Source organism: Pipistrellus hanaki (assembly GCF_964339955.1).
Source record: "Pipistrellus hanaki genome assembly, chromosome: 19".
NCBI classification, from domain to species: domain Eukaryota; kingdom Metazoa; phylum Chordata; class Mammalia; order Chiroptera; family Vespertilionidae; genus Pipistrellus; species Pipistrellus hanaki.
In genome coordinates, this window is record NC_140521.1 from 2,856,272 (window position 1) to 2,876,674 (window position 20,403).

The following is a 20,403-nucleotide window of genomic DNA, read 5'->3' on the forward strand; positions in this document are numbered from 1 at the left end:
AGCCTCGCCTCCCGGGTGACGGCTCACTCGGCCGCCGCCATCTTGTGGACTTGTGGTATCGCCGCCGCCGCGGGGAAGCCGCTGTGAGGCTTGCGCCGCTCACCCATACCGAGGCGGACTGGCAGCCCTGAGCGTCGCAGTCATGCCGGCTGGACCCGTGCAGGCGGTGCCCCCGCCGCCCCCCGTGGCCACGGAGCCCAAACAGGTATCGTGACCCCGCTCACCGGGACCGGCAGCCCGGGCCTAGGCCTCGGCGCGCCTCACGTTCGCTGAAGTAGCGGCCGCTTAGGAGGCCTTTGGAGGAACTACAAGTCCCAGGAGGCAGCGCGCTGGGACCGCGGCTCTCCCAAGTGTGGCCTGCGGACCCCAGCTTCTGGGAGGTTATTAAATGCGGAGTCTATGGAAAGCACAGCATAGGAAATATCGTCAGTGATATTACAATAATTGTGTATGGTGTCAGGTGGAAATATGGGGAGGAGTACACAAAAGTATACAAAATATACTTCCGTAAAGTATATATGAGTATCTAGCCGCTATGCTATACGTTGGGAACGATGCAAATAATATTGAATGCAGACTGTAATTGAAACATTAAGTTAAAAAAAAATTAAAATGTTAAAAAAAAAAAAAAGAAATACACCCCAGCTCCTCTAATAGAAATCTGCATTTTAACAAGACCCCAAGGTGATTCATTAAAGTTTGCGGAAAATACAGCTCCCATGCGTCTCCTGTGGCAATTGGGCCCACCGGGGCCCCCAGTGATCTGCTCAGTAATTTCTAATGTCCCAGCCTGCAGGGTGACAGCTTTGAATGCTAATTCTCCTGCATCTGCTCAGTACTCAGTCTAAGCCAGACATGGAGCCTGGGTCCCACGTTCCTGGGATGAATGAGAGCTAGCTCATAAGCTAGTAAGGGGCCTCGTATTCGTGAATATTCACAAGTGTGTGTTGCTCGATGGGCCAGTTAAGCTCTCTCGTCCTCAGTGTTGTCATCTGTGAAATGGGGGTAATTAAGTTACTTACCTGATAGGGCTCTCATAAGGGTGATACAAGGTAATATATGTAAAGTGCTTAGAAAGGTGTATGCCACCGACTCTGTTGTCACTGAATTTGGAGATTGAGGGAGGAGGAGGGAGAGGAGGAGGAGCACGTTTCTGGCCTGCTTGGCCAGGTGCCTGGGTGGCCACTCAGGAGGAAAGCGGTTAGAGATGACAGAAGTGCCTGGGAAGCAGTTGATCTGAAGCTCCGGGGTGCCCAGTGGTCCGGGCATCCGTGCGGGTGGGATTGTTTAGGCTGGAGGTGGTAGGAAGCGGAGGAGGTGGCTGTGAGCGTAAGGACGGTGTGAATACTGTGAAGAGAACCAAGATCAGAAATTTGGGGGTGCCTGACGTTACAGAGCAGGTTTCTCGGGGGGCATGGTGAGCAAGAAGGAATGACGGGTGAGAATGGGGCCTGGGGTTGGGCGGAGAGTTTTGTGAAGGGGGTGGGGGGCATGGGTCACACAGCCAGGTGACCGCTGCACTTGGCCGCTGGCAGCTATTTTTGACTTTGACAAGGGCACTTGTGACGGATGGGGGCCAAGGGGAGGGTGAGGAAGTGGGAACGCAAGGCTGAGGGAACTCGGGATGTTTAGCAGAGGAAGAGGGGTGGGGGAGAAGGCAGGAGGAGGAAGGAATATGAGGGCAGAGAAGAAACTTTATTTTTCTGAGATGAGAGACCTGACTCTTCGTTTACTAAAGGAAGACCAGCGAGGAAAGACGATTAGAACTCAGGGAGAGTTAATGTTAAGTGTCCAGTGCGGTTTCACAAAACATTGGAGCGAGTGGATGCAGAGAGAAAAGGCATTTAAGCAGAAGGAGCTGCCCCGAAGGAGTTCTTTTTTAAAAATTAATTCAGCAAACGATCAGTAAGTATCCCGTGCCAAGCACGTCGCTTGCTCTGGAACATGGGTCCATGTTCTGGATTCTGGAACGTGGCTTCTCAGAATGATCCGAGACTGGCACCTGAACCACCTGGGCGCTTAGTAGAAATGCAGATTCCTGGTGTCATGGACACGGTCTAGCTCAGAGGTCGCCAGCCAGCCGGTGGTGCGTGGGTCTGAAAGGTTGGTGACCGCTGGTCTAGCTGGTGGAGCCAGGAAAGGTGCTGCTGCTTTTACTGATTCCCAGGAGGGTCCCTCACAAGCACAGAGCCGTGAAGGAGCCCCCCTCTGGAGCTGAGGGTTCTGGCCCCAGGGAAGTCCGCGGGAGAGTCTGGTGTCCAGCCCAGACCAGGCACTAAAGACTTTGTTTCCTTTTTCTCAGCCCACAGAAGAGGAAGCATCTTCCAAGGAGGGTTCCACCCCTTCCAAGCCCGTGGTGGGGATCATTTACCCGCCTCCGGAGGTCAGGAATATCGTGGACAAGACTGCCAGCTTTGTGGCCAGGTACCCCAGCCGCTTCCGCTCTGAGTCCGCACAGGTTGACTGGGTTTCAGAGAGGGGCTATCGGTGGGACTCACTGACATTAATGGTCATTGCACCTTCGAAAGCACAAGTCATCTGAGCAGTTAGGTCACCGGCCAGGGACACAGGCCATAGGCTTGACCCCTACAGAGAGGTGCTCTGAGTGTAGGCCCATTGGCTCATCCAAAACCACAGCATGGCGGTGCGGTAGGCCGTGGTCAGGACCGGCATCTGACACGGCATGGCAGTGGCGGAGCGTGAGGCACACAAGCCCCAGCGCCACAGGAACCCGTGTTTCCAGAGCAGGCCCGAGGACATGTCTGTCTGAGCCACTGGCCCGAGGAAGACAGAAAGGGGCTGGGCATCCTCACGGTGCTAGGACCCAACCCTCAGAGCCTCTGGTGACCGCTCTGCAGAAAGGACTGAGACGCCTCCTCAGTTGTTGAGAGGCAGGCGGGAGATAGGGGGACGGACCCGTTCGGGTACCTCCTGCAGGTGTCCGCTGTCTCCTCCGGTGGCATGGAAGGCAGTCCGAGTCCCTCGTGTCCCTCCCATCATACACACACACACACACACACACACACTCACACACACACACACGTCCTCACGTGGAATCCTCTGGACGGCCACGTGACCCCAGAGATCAACACGTCCCCTCGTTCAGGGTCTTTAAAGTATTAGCAGCCAGCAGGCCCATCCAGCCTACAGTCTGTGCCATTTTTTTGTACTCGGATTACCGTATTTTTCGGACCATAAGACGCACTTTTTTCCCCCCAGAAGTGGGGGGAAAAAGTCCCTGTGTCTTATGGTCCAAATATAGCCTCCACATATACTGTAAAGAAAAAGTTTTTTTACTTGCCCGGCTCTGTGTGGTCTCTGTGCTTGCCCGGCTCTAAAATGGTTCTAAATGCTGCTGTTTACTTTACAGGGTTGATTACATGTGTTTATGACTGTGATGTTGGGTTTTAATGCACATAAAATATTTTAGGACACTATTTGTTTCAGAATCTTTTTTTCGTCATTTCCCTTCTCTAAAAACTGGTGCGTCTTATGGTCCGGTGCGTCTTATGGTCCGAAAAATACGGGTACTTAAAAATGGGGAAATTGCACCATAGATCTGGACAGCGCCGTGCATGGAAGCAGAGCTGGGCCCGAGCAGACTGCTGCCCTCAGTCAGGGCATGTGCTCCCCGGGGGCCACGCAGCATCCCCATGGCGATATCTCCCTCATAGATGGATGCCTTTCCCGCCTCCCAGGGAAATGACAGGAGGGAGGCTTTCTGTGCGGGAGTGCCGTGCAGATTGGTCTCCGCACATTCCGGGCTTTCACTCACCTGGGAATTGGTAAGACTGTCCTGTGCTGGACTGAACGTCACCAGCCGTGTCAGATGTCGGACGGCAGGCGGAGGGTCTGTGATAAATGTTTATAACGTCTCATGGCAACACTCACGCTTCCCCTTCTCCCCTCGTAGTTTAAAAGCAAACGGGAAAGGGGTGTTGGACACGATCTCACTCCCAGAATAGTTCCTGCCAGCTGCTTTCCCCTTTTCCTGTTTCCTTCTGGCCCTCGGCCTCCTTTTTCAGATCCTGTAGCACCAGCAGAGGCACTTCCACATCCTGCTCTTCCCCTCGTGCTTGTTAGAAGCATTTTCCCACGTGGCTCCGTGGTCTGGGGCCGTGTGGGCCGCTCTGGAGACACTGCACCGAGTTGAGGCAATGGGTCTTCCGTGGCTCGCCGTCCCTATCGTTCCTTCGAAGTAGTTTCCAACATTTCAGTTTGGCACGTGAAGCTGCGGGGGAGTCTCTGAGCATTTTCTTTCCCGTTTAGATAGTTTCTGTAGAGGAAATAGCGTGGCACATTCCTGGCTGAAGGAGGATTTTAATGATTTCTTACACATTTTGCCGAGTAGCTTTCCAGTAATTTTGTGTCACCCTCTTCTGCTCAGAGTGTATCCAAGTTCCCTTAAAAATAATAAATCTATACACCCGCATCTCTAGATCTATTGTTGATTGCCTTGTAGGCATTTCTAAAACTCTGCACGTGCTTTTGTTGCCATCGCAATGAAGGGTCGGGCTGGCATTTCAATCTGGAATACAGCAAACCCGGAGGACCCTTCGCTTCACACACACTGATTGATGAAGACGGGCATACCGTAAAGCTCACTAACCAATGGTTTTCCAAAAGTGTGCGTGTGCGTTTTTGTAGGTTAGGTCTTCCCTTCTCCGCGTTTTCCTTTCAAGGAACTGAAGTGGAAATTACCCTTCAAAGTCCACCAGCTGGGTTGAGTCAGAATCCTGTTCCTGTCTCTTTCTGTGAAATCTTTCTTTCGTGAGAGAACACAGTTTTAACATTAGACTAGCTGAAAGCCACAGAGGAGCTGCCTTTGCGTGGCTGTAATCTGCCCGATTGTTCCCCGATGTGGTGAGGCTATGGCTTCAGAGGCCGCGATAGCGGAGACAGTCAGAGCCCCTCTCCAGCGGCCCCTTACCTGCCCGGCATTAGCGGGCTGTGGTGGCCGAGTTTTGGCAGATGTACATTCGCTCTCCTCGTGTGTAGCTTGCCTGAGTAAGGAGCGGGACAAAAGCTGCTTTCTCAGCAGTTGCAGTGGTCGTGGTATTAACTCTTTTTCCCTCCTTCTAGAAATGGACCTGAATTTGAAGCTAGGATACGACAGAATGAGATCAACAATCCCAAGTTCAACTTTCTGAACCCCAATGACCCTTACCATGCTTACTACCGCCACAAGGTCAGCGAGTTCAAGGAGGGGAAGGCTCAGGAGCCCTCGGCCGCCATCCCCAAGGTCATGCAGCAGCAGCAGCAAGCCGCCCAGCAGCAGCTGCCCCAGAAGGTTGGCACAGACCCCCTCCCCCCTCCCCCTTCCCCAGGCTGAGGGAGGCCAGGACCGGGAGGAAGAGGACGGTAATGACCTCTGCTGTCCAAACCGCACAGCCACAGGGAGAGACGTGGGTCCCTCCCCCATCTCACAGAGGCAGACACAGGCTCAGAGCGAGTCCTGCCGACAGCTGGCATCTCTTCAGCACTGCTCGTCATGCTCTGTGCTCGGTGCTCTAGGAGTCTTGTCTCACTGAATCGGGCTGCATGAGGAGGCGAGCGAAGTGATCATTTTACGGATGGGAGATCTGAGGCTCAGGGAAGTGTGCCTTACTCAAGGCCAGTGGCAGGACCTAACGTGCATGCGTTCAGCCTCTTCTCTCTGCCTTGTCCAAGGCTTGTCGGCCCGTTCTTACGCCATCGTTCTATCTCACTTTCCCAGTCGAACATCTCATCCCCTAAAACCTGGCCTGCCCTCGTCCCCTCAGCACGAGGCCCAGGACGGGGGGTGATTAGGATCGTCAATGGGGACTGGAGGGGTTGGCACATTTTGCTTCCTTTGTAGGCTCAGACTGGCCCCTTTCTTGCTCTGGCAAAGGTGCCTCATTTTATGGGAGAGGGAAAGGCTGACGTAGGATCTGAGCCTTGTGATGCAACTTACACCACTAGGTCTCAGGCTACTTCTCAGTTCCTTCCTCTGAAAAGGATTCACGGTACCCGTTCTCCCCATCCACGGTTCCTGTGGAGACCAGATGAGGAAACACACGTGGAAGTCCTTCGCCAGTGGGTCCTCTGCACACACAGGGCCTCCTGCATCCTCTCTCGCCCTCGGTTGGGATTTCTGAGCCCTGTTTCTATCAGGTCTCCTGCTCCCCAGTTTTAGTGTTTAATTTCAGGGCAGCAGCAGAGATAGAGAGGGGCAAGACCTCACTGGAAGCCTTTCAGGTTGCTGAGGCCACAGCTGGCCAAGAAATCGCTGCTCTTGTGAGTCAGGACTCACACCAGGTGCCAGAGGTGTACACACCATGACCTGAAGCTTAGAGGCCCCCCCCCCCCCCCCCCCCCCCCCCCCCCGAGCCTGTGCCTCGTGCTCACCCGTCTCCTGCCTCTTAGGTCCAAGCCCAGGTGATCCAGGAGACCATCGTGCCCAAAGAGCCCCCTCCTGAGTTCGAGTTCATCGCAGACCCCCCCTCCATCTCGGCCTTCGACCTGGACGTGGTGAAGCTGACGGCCCAGTTCGTGGCCAGGAACGGGCGCCAGTTCCTGACGCAGCTGATGCAGAAAGAGCAGCGCAACTACCAGTTTGACTTCCTCCGCCCGCAGCACAGCCTCTTCAACTACTTCACGAAGCTGGTGGAGCAGTACACCAAGGTGCCTGTCAGGTGCAGGCGGGTGCCGGGCCCAGAGCATGCTCTCCGCTCACCGTCTGCAAGGACAGGGTTCCTATGTGGGCCCCTGGATGGTGTTGACATTTTATTTACACGTGAAATCTTGATTTATATTCAATTTTCCCTTTTAAATGCAACATTAACTGCTGTTTCTAAAGAAATTTGAAATGTGTGATTGATAACTGTATTAGGTGAGTGCCTACTATGTGACGAGGCCAAGTGGTGTTAGCTAGCTGCTTTAAAAAAATACATATATATATTATTGATTTCAGATAGGCTGCCTCCTGCACACCCCCTACTGGGGATGGAGCCTACAGCCTGGGCATGTGCCCTGACTGGGAATTGAACCATGACCACTTGGTTCTTAGGTCAATGGCCTACCACTGAGCCATGCCGGCCGGGCATGCTAGCTGCTTTTAAGTGCATTTACATTTTAGGTGCCTAGCATAGGGCCTGAGAAAGAAGCAAGCCTGTAATAATTGTCTCCTATTACCTAATTTAATTCTCACCAGAACCCCTGAGGCAAAGGTGTTTTCTCCCCTCTTAAAAGCAGGAGCAGGCTCAGAGCTGAAGCCACTTGTTCATGGTCTGTCAGCTAATAAGTTGCTGTACAGACGGACCGTGTGCTGGGTGATCTGCCATGGTCCTGCATACTTCCCTGCTGGTCCTTACAGCAGCCTTTTAAGTTGCTCGTACCAGCTTACGTGGTGGTGCCATCGTTTTGTACAAGGAAACCAAGCTACAGAAGTTAGCTGACTTGCCCCAGTCACAGAGCCAGTGAAGCAGGGATTGGGATCCAGAATCCCATGCTCTCCCTCCGCACCTTTCCACAGCCCAGGAGGCCCCTTCTTTGTCCCGGTTGTGCTGTGCTGACTGCTGCTTTAATAACTCTGTGTTTCAGATCTTGATTCCGCCCAAAGGCTTATTTACAAAGCTCAAGAAAGAGGCCGAGAACCCCCGAGAAGTGTTGGACCAGGTAAACTCATTTAAAAATATTTATATTTTATTGATATTGTACAGAGAGAAAGGGAGAGGGATAGAGAGTTAGAAACATGGATTGGCTGCCTCCTGCACGCCCCCACCTGGGGATATGCCTGCAACCAAGGTGCATGCCCTTGTCCGGAATTGAATCTGGGACCCTTCAGTCCGCAGGCTGACACTCTGTCCACTGAGCCAGTGGGAAGCCAGCTAGGGCTAAACTCATTTTTTATAACCAGTTACTGACGTGGAAGTTACATGTGGGTTGTGTTTCGTGTTTGTGAATAATCTCCAGGGCAGTGCCTTGTGTTCTAGGCACAGGAGTGGGGGAGAGAGGCCCTCCGCTCCCAAGCCCAAAGGAACCTGGGTTCTGTGCCCCAACCCTCTGCTCTGCTCTCAGCGTCACCAGGCCTCCCTCTTTTTTATTCTCACGAGAAGCCAACTCCCGAGCAGGTGCTGGCGTAGCCCAGGTTTCAGAGTTGAGGACAGAAGGCATATCTCCAGGACACTGCCTTTGGTGGCCAGGTCTTATGTTTAGACCAGTCGCTTGTTCAGTGGGTAGCAGCGGTCATTTCTTCCTTTGATATGATTATGCACTGTAGTGCTTTGTGCCTGCACATTGCAAGACACCGTCATGTAAGTGTCTTCAGCTTCATGTCATCAAGTACCTGACTAGGTTCCCGGAGTCAGAATGACATGGGTCGAGGACACTTCTGCCTTTTGCCATCTGCTGCTGCTGCTGTTCATGAGAGGAGAAAGTGAACATTTGTTTAGTTTTTGGAGCAGTGTTGTACATATTTCAACAAACATGGCTGTGTTGGATGGTCGCATGAAGTCTTGTTTCTCAGGCTCTCAGGCCGCTGCTCTTGAGCACTCGGTTGCCATGCAGACTTCCCGTGAGCACAGCTCCTCACTACCTCGAGCAAACGACTTGGAGGTTATAACAAATGGCTGGCCTTGGGCCTCTGCAGACGGTTCCTGTGGCTTTTAGAGTTGTCATTCTGTCCGAACTCTGGGCCTGGCTGACACCAGACACAAGTGCCGGAGTTCGCTCCCCGGAGTCCCCCTTTGTCGGCACGGCAGCTCCTCCCTGTGCTGCAGGAGGTGCGGCTTGTTCAAGGCCCTGGGGTGACCCCTCCGAAAGGAGCAGCCCCTGCTTCCGCTCAGCTCCCGTGTCCTGGCTCTGCAGGTGTGTTACCGCGTGGAGTGGGCCAAGTTCCAGGAGCGGGAGAGGAAGAAGGAGGAGGAGGAGAAGGAGAAGGAGCGGGTGGCCTACGCGCAGATCGACTGGCATGACTTTGTGGTGGTGGAAACGGTGGACTTCCAGCCCAATGAGCAGGGTAGGTCTGAGGAGAGAGGTCTGTGGCCAGGTGGGCAGCCGGGCTTCCAGAGCCGTCCTGGGAGAGCTGGCGCGGGTCTCCCCAGAGAACAGCGGGCTCCTCGGAGGCGGTGTCAGTGTCCCTTTCCCCTCTGCTCCTGGAGCACTTCCTTCTACCGCACTGTCCCAGCTCAACTTAATTCAAATATTCACTGTGGCAGCCTCCGGCGGGCTCTGGAGAGGGTGAAGTCAGCCCCAGCCCTCGGAGAGCTCACCGTGTGCAGAGAGGATGGATGGGCCTTTAAAGGAACATCTGTCTGCCCCTCCCCCAGGGAACTTCCCTCCCCCCACCACCCCGGAGGAGCTGGGCGCGCGGATCCTCATCCAGGAGCGCTACGAGAAGTTCGGGGAGAGCGAGGAGGTGGAGATGGAGGTGGAGTCCGATGAAGAGGACGAGAAGCAGGAGAAGGCCGAGGAGCCCCCTTCCCAGCTGGACCAGGACACCCAAGTGCAAGACATGGACGAGGTGCGCCCCGGGCTCTGGGCCGGCCTGAGGCCGACCTTTCCCTGGAGCCCAGAGAGGGGGGTGCTCTCCTCCAGAGTCCGGGATCCAGCCCCTGGTGAGGCGCGAAGGAGGCGTGGGTCCTGGATAAGCAGCCGCCTGAACCCCCAGCACAGAGTGCTTCCAGCCTGGGCAATAAAGAGGCATTCACAAGCAAGGGCTGGTCTGCGGCCGTCCCCTGCCCTGAGGCCCTGCTCCTCACCACCCCGCCAGCTCTGGGAGGGACCCCTCCACACCTCGGCTTTGATGCATTCGCGCTTCGTCCCGAACGGTCAGCAGTCCCAGCGCTTTCCGAAGCGCAGCCTGTGCTTCCTTCGGCACCTCCACCCGCGGAGCCAGGCCTCCAGGCAGGCAGAGGCTCCAGGCCAAGCCGCTCCTTCCCTCGGAGAATCTGCATGTGGCCGGGAAGAAAGGCCCTGTGTCTGTGGGAATTGGCGTTCTCCCTCCCTCCCAGCATTACTCGGAGCAGCAGCCCTCGAGTGCTGCCCTGCTCCCCGCACCCCTCCCTGGCACGTTAAGTGCCCTCGGCCTCCTGGGACTGCCTGGTGCCAGCTGCTGGAAATGCCTGGGCAGAGTGTTAGCGCCACGGCCGCCAGCTTCCCATTCATGCCGCGACGAAGCAGCCTGGCTGGCTGCCGGCTGGCTTCGCTGCCCGGGAGGCTTAGCACATGGCCTCTGGCTTTAGGCCTAGGCGCCTGGCCATCCTGAGAGCCTCAGGGTTCGGTGGCTTCTCGGCCTCTCTCTAAACCCCGCCACTGCTCTGCTTTTCAGGGTTCGGATGATGAAGAAGAAGGGCAGAAAGTGCCCCCACCCCCAGAGACACCCATGCCGCCGCCTCTGCCACCGACTCCAGACCAGGTCATTGTCAGGAAGGACTATGACCCCAAAGGTAGGACCTGCTTTCCCGCCCTCTCATCCCTCAGCCCTGCCGGTTCTAGAGCGGCCCGAGGTGGCTCATAGAGGCAGCGATAGCCCCTCAGCCCAGCCTCACCGGGGTCACAGGGAGGAGCCATCTCCTGGTAATCCCCCCAGCGCCAGGCGCCGGGTGGCACTGAATGGCTGTGTCAGGGATGAGTGATGTGCGGATGAAATGACACCCTCTTCACCCAGGCTGCTACCCAGGGTGCTCACTCAGCATCTCTTCCCTTTTAGCTTCCAAGCCCCTGCCGCCAGCCCCTGCTCCGGATGAGTACCTCGTGTCCCCCATCACGGGGGAGAAGATCCCCGCCAGCAAAATGCAGGAACACATGCGCATCGGGCTGCTCGACCCCCGCTGGCTGGAGCAGCGAGACCGCTCCATCCGCGAGAAGCAGAGCGACGACGAGGTGTACGCTCCAGGTGAGGGGGTGCCCCCACCCGGTCCACACCCTTCTCTGACTCACCCTGACTCCCTTTGACCATGGGGATCTCTGAGCTACAGTTAATGTGCTTTAAGCAAACACAGGAAGCAGCAGTTGAGCTCCACAAAAGCTTTCAAGGTTATGCATGGCCCGTGATGCTACAAAAGAGCCCCCCATTTTGCAGAATGACTAGCGATAGGACTCCTCCAAAGACAGGCACCTGACGGGGATGGCGTGTGCCCATTGACACCCAGAGCCAGATCTGACCGGCTGGGAGGTGCTCGTTCTACAGCTGTGTGAGAAGCAGCAACGGGGACTGTCCCAGAGGGAGGGACCCCGCTCTCCGTCCTGACGTGACCCTGGCCTCTCGGTTGCCTTTCCTTCGTCAAGGAGTTGGACAAGCTCTGGTTTACAGGCTTCTTAGAGCTGATTGGGCAGCCTTCCCCGGCTCAGAGGACAGGCATGCTGGGGTGGGACTCAGTCAGCCTTGTCCCATGGGCCCAGCCTCCACCCTGCACCCGGAGAGCCGCTGCCTTGTCAGAGGGCACGTGGTTTAGAGTCCCTTTCTGTCCCGTCTCTGTCCAGGTCTGGACATCGAGAGCAGCTTGAAACAGTTGGCCGAGCGACGTACCGACATCTTCGGTGTGGAGGAAACGGCCATTGGTAAGAAGATCGGCGAGGAGGAGATCCAGAAGCCAGAGGAAAAGGTGCAGTTGGGATTCTCCCAGTCTTCCCTGCCCTCAGACCCCCCACACTGGGCTCAGCTCTCGGCGTCCTGACAGCCGTGGTGTCGCTTTCCCTCGCAGGTGACCTGGGACGGCCACTCGGGCAGCATGGCTCGAACCCAGCAGGCTGCGCAGGCCAACATCACCCTCCAGGAGCAGATCGAGGCCATCCACAAGGCGAAGGGCCTGGTGCCAGAAGATGACACCAAAGAGAAGATCGGCCCCAGCAAGCCCAACGAGATCCCTCAGCAGCCACCGCCTCCATCCTCGGCCACCAACATACCCAGCTCAGCCCCGCCCATCACCTCCGTGCCCCGGCCGCCGGCGGTAAGCCAGCAGCCCGTCTCTGTCCCGTAGAGCGTGGTTCTGGGGTTGGATTCTACTGGCTGAGAAGGGCAGCTGCTGACTGCAGGGCCTGAGTGCCGAGCGGGTCAGATACAGAGAACCCTTTAATTGGAAGTGAGGGCCTCTGGCCTGACCTTCTGTCTGTGTGGGAGGATGAGAACAGGGAGGGAGGCCAGTGGCAGATGCAAAGCATCTCGGGGCAGAGGGGCTGCAGGGCTTAATGGGCCTTTGAGGAGCCCTGGCTCGTCTCCAGGAGGCTCCGTCAAGGTCAGCCCTTTGGCTCTCAGTGTCGTCACCAGGGGCTGGTTGAGTCCCAAGTGGAAAGAGCTGCCCCTGGCCTCTCGGCGAAGTTCCCATCAGCCGGGGTGAGGCTGAGGGAGTCGGAGCCCCGTCCTTAAAGTCTGCAGTGACCTTTGCCAGCTGTGAGTCCCGCCTGGCTCCCTGTGACCTTGGGTCCCTTCTCCCCACAGATGCCGCCTCCTGTCCGCACCACAGTGGTGTCCGCGGTGCCCGTCATGCCCCGGCCCCCGATGGCTTCCGTGGTCCGCCTGCCCCCGGGCTCGGTGATCGCGCCCATGCCACCTATTATCCACGCACCCAGGATCAACGTGGTGCCAATGCCTCCCTCCGCCCCTCCCATCATGGCACCCCGCCCCCCTCCTATGATCGTGCCAACAGGTCAGTGTCTCCTGTTGCCTTCTAGGCCATTGGTCAGGACTACAGGCCACACACTGAGCAGAGCAGTGGCTGGTGGGCTAGCTGGTCAGGCCCCTGTCTAGCCAGATGAAAGCCATGGCTTCCCCGTGTGAGTTCCCTGAGCAGGAGCAGGAGCAGGAGCCCCGGCTCTTGGGGGAGATGGTCTGAGGTGACGGAGCTGGGGTTTGTGCAGCAGAGGAGTCAGGCCCTAGGCAGGCGCAGAGCCTCACACCGATTACTGCGGGCAGGCGCCCCTCCGTCCATCAGTCCTGCCCCTTTCCAGTGCCAGCTGTCCCCTGGCCAGGAAGCCGGCAAGGAGTGGCCCTTCACACCTCCCACTGGGAGAAACAGGAAACCTTTGCAGTCTCCCCTCTAAGGTCTCACCAGCCCTGATTGCTGGGCCCTCCCCCCACTCAGCTGCTTATTCCTGTCCTTCCAGCCTTCGTGCCCGCTCCACCCGTGGCCCCTGTGCCAGCCCCAGCCCCAATGCCCCCTGTCCACCCTCCGCCGCCCATGGAGGATGAACCTGCCTCCAAGAAACTGAAGACGGAGGACAGCCTCATGCCCGAGGAGGAGTTCCTTCGCAGAAACAAGGTGTGTGGTCCACAGCGCTGCCCGTGGCTGAGCGTCCAGCCGGGAGTCCAGTCCGCCCAGTCCAACACTGCCCGGCCCCCTGTCCTGCTCCCGTGGTTTTGGCTTCCAGGGCCCGGGTCAGCCATTGTGGTCCGGGGGGGTTCTGAGCACATACTTAATGTGGGTCAGCAGCTGGAGGAGCAGACAGCATTGGTTCCACGGTGTGGACTGTTGTGGAGGCCGGAGGGAGACCAGGCTGCACAGGCAGCAGGACTTGTGTGTGGAAGGGACCCTCAGCCCCAGAGCAGCCATTTTCAACCTATTTCGTCTCACGGCACACCAAACTATTCCAGGCATTCTGCTGCACACCAAAAATGTATATTTTTTGCCAACCCGACCAACAGAATAGGTATAGTTTTGATTCATTCACAACAGACACCTGTTATGTTAGTGGTGTCATTTTTTTATTTGACGATCTAAGGGAAAAGATGTCAGGTATTGCCATGTTTTAAAAATTCTAGCAGCACACCAGTTAAAAATCGCTGCCCTTTGGGAAATCCTGGGTACAGTTCTTAATTTCAGCCCATATGCCTGTCGAGGGGATCCTGTTGGGGAGCTAGAAATAAGGGAGGTGGGGACCTTGGCACTTCAGTCCCTAGGAAAGTTGTTAGGCTCGGTCCACGAGGAGGCAGGAGCAGTCCCAGCCCCATTCCCCTGGTGCATTTGGCAAATCTTTTCCTTTTTTCTCAGTAGTGTTTCCCATCTCTTGAGGGCTCAAGTGCCAGGGTAAAGCGACATACTGTTCGCCCACTTGTCCCTTTAGTGCTCACAACAGTACTGTGCGCTGGTTGTGGTTAGCTGCCGAATAGGCATGGTGTTGAAGTTCAAAGAGACCTAGTTACCAGTTAGCGGGAGGCTGGGTTGAAACCCAGGTTTCTGATTTCACAGTTCATATTCTCCCCCCGTGTAATTCTTGGGGTTTGCAGAGCATTTTCATGTCACTTCTTCAGCTCCAGACTCACCAGGAGGCAGGGTAGAGACCATTTTAAAGAAGAGAAACCAAATCTTGTGCCATGTCCCCAGTGGCATCAGGGACCAGGGTCCAGGAGCCCCGGTGGGGAGGTGACACTGTCTACTGGCCCAGGAATAGGAGAGCGTAGTTCCCGATCGGCTCAGGGGTCCCAGGCGTAATGGCCACCTCCCGTTTTGCAGGGCCCAGTGTCCATCAAGGTTCAGGTGCCCAACATGCAGGATAAGACGGAATGGAAACTGAACGGACAGGTGCTGGTCTTCACCCTCCCGCTCACTGACCAGGTATGAGTTGCTGCAGGGGAACCGAGGGGTCAAAGGGCAGCTTCCTTCAGCTGATCTTAGCAAAGGGCTGAATGTCCTCTCCTTGTCCCACAGGTCTCTGTCATCAAGGTGAAAATTCACGAAGCCACGGGCATGCCTGCAGGGAAACAGAAGCTCCAGTATGAGGTGAGTCGGGTGTCTGGTCCTGCCCCTTGGGTCACAGGGCTTCTGTCAGCCCAGAAGCTAAGTCCCCTGTGGAACCGAAGGAGTGGGGAGGTGCCTGGATGTGGCCATCTGAGTCCATCCTAGAAGTAACGGTGCTGGCTGGAGGGAGTGCTGGGCAGCTTAGCCTGACAAGGTGAGGCTGTAGTGGGTCACAATATAACCTGGCTCCTGTGTTCACTAAGTTCAGAATGTGACAGACATGGGAGTGAGGCTGCGCAGTGTGCTCGAGGCCACATGCCCATGCTAAGCACACGTCTGTTTTCCAGGGCATCTTCATCAAGGACTCCAACTCACTGGCTTACTACAACATGGCCAATGGCGCCGTCATCCACCTGGCCCTCAAGGAGAGAGGCGGGAGGAAGAAGTAGAGGAGAGGAACCGTCAGGTCCCAGCCATTGCTGTTTGCCTCTCCGTCCCTCACCCCTGCCCAGACCCAGAGACCCCGCCTGTACATTGGTTTCCTCTGAGTTTGGAAATGTAACGTGCCCTGCGGTTTCCTCCCCTTCCCCTCCCACATGGTGAGAGAGGGCTTCCGCCGCCGCCTCCTCCCCAGGGGTCTCTGGAATTCCTTTGTGTTCGAGTCTTGATTTGAAGAGATTCATTTCTTCTGGCAGCCCGTTAGGAAACGTGAACCCGGGAATGTTCTGGGGATGGTGTCATAGTGCCGATTGGCGCTTGGCTGATAGAATGTGCTTGTTATCGTCATTAATCATTTATGTTTTGCCACGGGCTGCCTAATAAACCTCCTGGACCCTTCTTGTGAAACCAGTGTCATGAGACTTGTCTCTCGGCCACCTGCACCCTGTCCAGACTCATGGCAGGCAGGAGCAGGGAGGAGGGAGGAGCACTGGCTTTTTAACTAACTTATGGACACCATCGAGTCTTTGATGACTCATGGGAGGATGTATTTTTATTACCCTTTTAAAGCATTCGGACTCTAAAGGCGCAGCCCTGTGATTTAACAGACCACAGCCATGAGCACAGGAGAACAAGGACGGGCGAGATGCAGTTCCTGGGTCAGGGGTCAGCGGTGAGACACATGCAGATGAGGGTAGCGGCTTCCTGCAGGCCTGGAATCACCCCTCACCTCACTGGCTCTTGACCTTGGGCCCGTGGCTTATGCTGAGTGAGCACAGGGACATGAGGTTTTTTTTTAAAAAAAAAAAAAGGAATTGTGCTGAGGCCATGAACTATTCCAAGGACTATAAAGTTGAACCAATTTACCTCTATTGTCCTAAATATTATCAATTTTAACTCATGTAATACTGATGTGAGTTCCTGCGTGTGCGTGTGCGTGTGCGTGTAAACAGCATCTGCCTATTAGCTCACAGCCTGTAAGTCACAAGTCCAGATGTGGTGTGACTGGATTCTTAGCCCTGAGGCCCAAGGCTACCTGCATTTCTTGGGACTTGGCCCTCTCCACCTTCAAAGTCAGCAACGGCACGTTGAATCCTTCTCATGTTCCGTATCTCTGCCTACTGAGCATTCCTGTTTTTCCCCTTGAGTAAACAGGCACAGAGAGGGTAAGTCGTATACCCACAGTCACACAGTGAAGAGGTGGAAATGTGTGCAGAATACTTGTCAGTCCTGGCCCCCTAGGAAGGGCCAGGTGCAGGCTGTTGTTTTGGGATTGCGCTGTCACGGAGGAGGTGCTGCTGTAAGTGACCTGAGGGAGGCGGTGACAGCCTGTTGGTACCTGCTTCCTGGTTTTTAATATAAACCGATTTCATTCTGAACATCTCATGTGTGTGTTCCCCACGAGTTCCCAGAGCCTTTTCTTTGCAGCCAGTCCCTCTGTTCGGTCCTCCTAGCTGCCCCATGATGTCATCTCTAGGCCTCAGAGGGGGGAGGCCATTTCCAAGGTCATAGAGCCAGTATTTTAGTCAACACCCCATCCCTGTGTCCCCCAAGGCTCTGTTACAAATGCTGGACCAGGTTTTTAACTTGCTCTGTGGGATGTTACTCCGCACCCTTCTTGACATTTGCCTCCTGCCTGGCTGCTGCAGGTTTTCTCCAGGGCCTGGCTAACATTGGGCTTTCTGAAGTGGGCTCTGTAGTTGGAGCCCACTGCTCGTTGCTTCTCCATGGCCAACACCCCAAATCCCTCAGAACACCGCCTGGCTCTCACTGCAAGAGGGAAGGGGTCAGGAGGCCTGGGCGAGTCCCACACTCCAAGCTCCTTTCTCCCTGCCATTGGCTCTGGAGATGGACACGCCTCCACAGACTGGCAGGTCCCCAGGCCCTCCGGGACTGGGGCTGTGACCAGGCCTGGAATGCTGCTGGGAGGAATGTGAGTGAATGGGACCTTTGAGTGGCTCTCTGGGGCCCAAGCCCAGCTTCCCAGGGCTCCTGAATGGGCATCTGTCCTGGCCCAGCCGCAGGAGGCCCATTGACCACAAGGCAGCCTGTGTCCGTCAGCGGCCGCAGGCCCAGCACTGTGCTTTTCTTGTTCAGGGCCTGCAGCATGTAGGCAGCTCCTTGCTTGCACAGCTTTTCTCGTCTTCATCTTCTGAGGGTTATCTGCCCACTGTGTGGATGGATGAGCTAGATCCGCGGTCAAGCAGCCAGTGATGAGGGCCCTGGAAGGCCAAAGCAGCTCTTCCATCCCTGGTGACCATGCTGCCCTCGCTGCTCCACCAGGCGGGACTGGATTGGGGGCAGATGTTCCTGGTGTGGCACTGCTAGGAAAACTAGGCACAACCTGATGATTTTAAAGACTTGCATAGGAACACCCAGTTACTGAGAAGGCACATCCATGAAACAGACTCCCAGCCATGTTAAATTAGGTAAATTTCCCTGCGGCAGCCACAGGCTGTGCTGGGAACAGACGATGAATTTACAAGAGCTTTGCAAGCCACAAATGCCACCCCTCCTGGCTCCCATCTACTGGGTATCTCCATGTGCCAGATGCTTAGCATATATTATCCCACTCAAGTCTCAGAACAGCTCTTCTAAGGAGGTATTTCCCCCCCAATATTTCCATTTTGCAGATGAAATGGGCTCAAAAAGAAATGATTTGCTCAAGGTCACAGTGACAGAGCAGAGATTTGAATCCTGGGTGATCTTAGCATAAGAAAATCAGAAGGCCTTGAGAAACATCTATCCAGTCTCCCAGAGAGGGACCCCGGGTCCCTCTAACCTCCCACCCCACATCAAATACCCTTGGGGTGGTCACCACTGCATACATGTGCCTTTATAGAACTGAATATGTTTGGGAAATGGCCCCAGGACCAGAATTATGGAGTCAAAGGGTTGTAGATACTTTGCCAGCATTGGGGCTTCATATCTGCTCCAAGTGTATCTGGCTCCTCTCTCCCTTTCTTGGGATCGGCCCACAGCCCGATGTGAGGCCCACTCTGCCCCGCCCGGGAGCTGGGACTGAGAGCCCACCGCTCTGTCTGGAGCCACTGGAGGGAGGGAACATCCTTCCAGACTGAGAATTTAAGACCAAAATAGCCTGTGCCCACTCCCAGTCTGCTATTGCCCTGTTTATGGAAAACCAGAAGCCTATGGAATGCGAAGACCGTACAGCAAAGTCTTCAAGAATGTCTGGGCCACACGGCATCAAGGAAATGACTGGTGAGGTCACCGAAGTCTTAAGAACCGCCTCTTAGGGCTCCCTTCGGGCCCCTGAGCAGCCAGCCTGTCCCAGGCCCTGCAGCTCAGATCTGGCTCTTGCGGTCCCTTCCCGGCTCTGGGCCTGTCTCCCTTACAGCTCGATAGTAGGTTGTCAGATGACACCATGGTACTGGACTTACGTGAAGAACTATCATCATGGCTCCAGGTGCTGACAACCCCTGGGGTCAGAAGGAGGCTTCTGGCCGAAACCGGTTTGGCTCAATGGATAGAGCGTCGGCTTGGGGACTGAGGGGACCCGGGTTCGATTCCGGTCAAGGGCATGTACCTTGGTTGCGGGCATATCCCCAGTAGGGGTTGTGCAAGAGGCAGCTGATTGATGACTCTCATCGATGTTTCTAACTTTCTATCTCTCTCCCTTCCTCTCTGTACAAAAATCAATAAAATATATTTTTTTAAAAAGAAGGAGGCTTCTGGGAGCTAAGTCTGTGTGGATACAATGGGTTCATGCCTCCCAATATAAGCGGTTGGTAAGAGCTAGGTTCAAATCCTGGCTCTGCCATAGCTAGTTCTGGGACCCTAGGCTGATGATGTCACTTCCCTGCACCTCAGTTTTCTTAACTGAAAAAGGGGACTGAAAATAATATCTACCTTGTTGCTAAAAGATTATAGGAGACCAGAGGCTCAGTGCGCAAAATTTGTGCATGGTAGGGTCCCTAGCCACTGCTGGCCGCTGGCCAAAGCCTTCCTCCATTTCGCGCCACCCCCTGGTGGTCAGCGCACGTCATAGCAAGCCATCAAACTCCCAGCTGGTCAAACTCCTGAGGGGATACTTTGCATATTAGGCTTTTATATATATATATAGATAGATGGGTTGAACAATTTGGAAAACAGCTTGCCAGGTCCTCAAAAGGTTTCAACAGAGTTACCAGGGGGACCAGAAATTCCCACTCCTGGATATTTAGCCAAGAGAAACAAAAATATTTTCCCACAAATGTCTGTGCCTCAATGTTCATAGCAGCATTATTCAAAATAGCCTCCAAAATAGAAACAACCCAAATGACCATCACTGACAAATGGATAAACAAAATGAGGTCTATCCATCCAAGGAAATACTATTCAGCCATAAAAAGAATATATATATAATTTCCATTGATATGAAATATCCAGGAAAAGGCAAATCTAAGGGGACAGTAAGTAGATTCGTGGTTGCCAGGGGCTGGGGGGAGGAAGCCTGGGGAGTGACTGCTAGTGGATAGGAATTTCTGTTTGGAGTGATGAGAATGTTTTAAAATTAGATTATATATGCACAACTCTATAGGCTTAAAAACCGCTAAATTATACACTTTAAACGGGTAATTTTTTTTTACAGTATGTTGATTATATCCCAAAGTTATGTGTAAGTGTGGGAAGGTTATCAGAGAAAGTGGGCAGTGCGTGACTCAATAAACTTTAGTTATTCTTTTTTTTTAATTTAATTTTTTTTATTGTTGATACAGTTAACAGATGTCCCTCTGGTTATTATTTTTGTTGGTTGGTTAATCCTCACCAGATATTTTCCATTGATGTTTATAGAAAGAGTGGAAAGGAGGGGGAGAGAGAAACATCCATGAGAGAGAGACACGTGATCTGGCTGGCCCCTCCCCCCCCTCCCCCCCAAGCACCCCTGCGACCCCTGGGGCCAGGGATGGAGCCTGCCACCGAGGAATGTGCCCTTGACCTGAAACAAACCCGGGACCTTTCAGTCCGGGGGGCAACGCTCTACCTACTGAGCCCAACCGGCCAGGGCTGCCTCTTCTTCAAAGGTCTCCCAGGAGCTCGCTGAAGCCCAGAAGCATGAGCAGGGCGAAGGGGCTGCCAAACTCCCATGCTCCTGGCTAGTCCCCGAACCCATCCTGAGTCTCCTCAGAGCCCCTCACAAAAGCAGATGAAATAATCCTCACCCACGTCCTGGGGGGAGGGTGGTCTCGCGAGGAGCCGGGAGGACGATGCAGGATCCTCAGCGGACGCCCGGCCAGCTCGGCCTCACAGGTGACAGGCCCGGCTCCCGCCAACCCGGAAAGGCCAGCGGAACGCTTTCAGGTGAGCCCCGGTGATTGGCAGCCCCGAG

General features: G+C 54.9%; 1 protein-coding gene across 1 annotated transcript; it reads left to right on the top strand.

Annotated features, from left to right (window-relative positions):
- Positions 1–28: 28 nt before the first annotated feature.
- Positions 29–15,866, top strand: SF3A1 (splicing factor 3a subunit 1). Its single transcript, XM_084867510.1, has 16 exons — positions 29–205; positions 2,303–2,424; positions 5,083–5,290; positions 6,388–6,645; positions 7,564–7,638; positions 8,830–8,980; positions 9,291–9,484; positions 10,292–10,409; positions 10,673–10,858; positions 11,446–11,567; positions 11,667–11,912; positions 12,401–12,608; positions 13,066–13,220; positions 14,412–14,513; positions 14,607–14,678; positions 14,984–15,866. The coding sequence occupies exons 1-16, from the start codon at positions 143–145 to the stop codon at positions 15,083–15,085; spliced, it is 2,382 nt and encodes a 793-aa protein (XP_084723636.1). The 5' UTR covers positions 29–142; the 3' UTR covers positions 15,086–15,866.
- The last annotated feature ends 4,537 nt before the right edge of the window (positions 15,867–20,403 follow it).

Excerpts from the sequence above, each read along its gene's own strand:
- SF3A1 (XM_084867510.1), top strand. The coding sequence starts at position 143 with ATGCCGGCTGGACCCGTGCAGGCGGTGCCCCCGCCGCCCCCCGTGGCC. Across the intron at positions 5,291-6,387 it reads AGCAGCAGCTGCCCCAGAAG|GTCCAAGCCCAGGTGATCCA; the intron begins GTTGGCACAGAC and ends CCTGCCTCTTAG. Across the intron at positions 11,568-11,666 it reads TCCAGAAGCCAGAGGAAAAG|GTGACCTGGGACGGCCACTC; the intron begins GTGCAGTTGGGA and ends TTTCCCTCGCAG.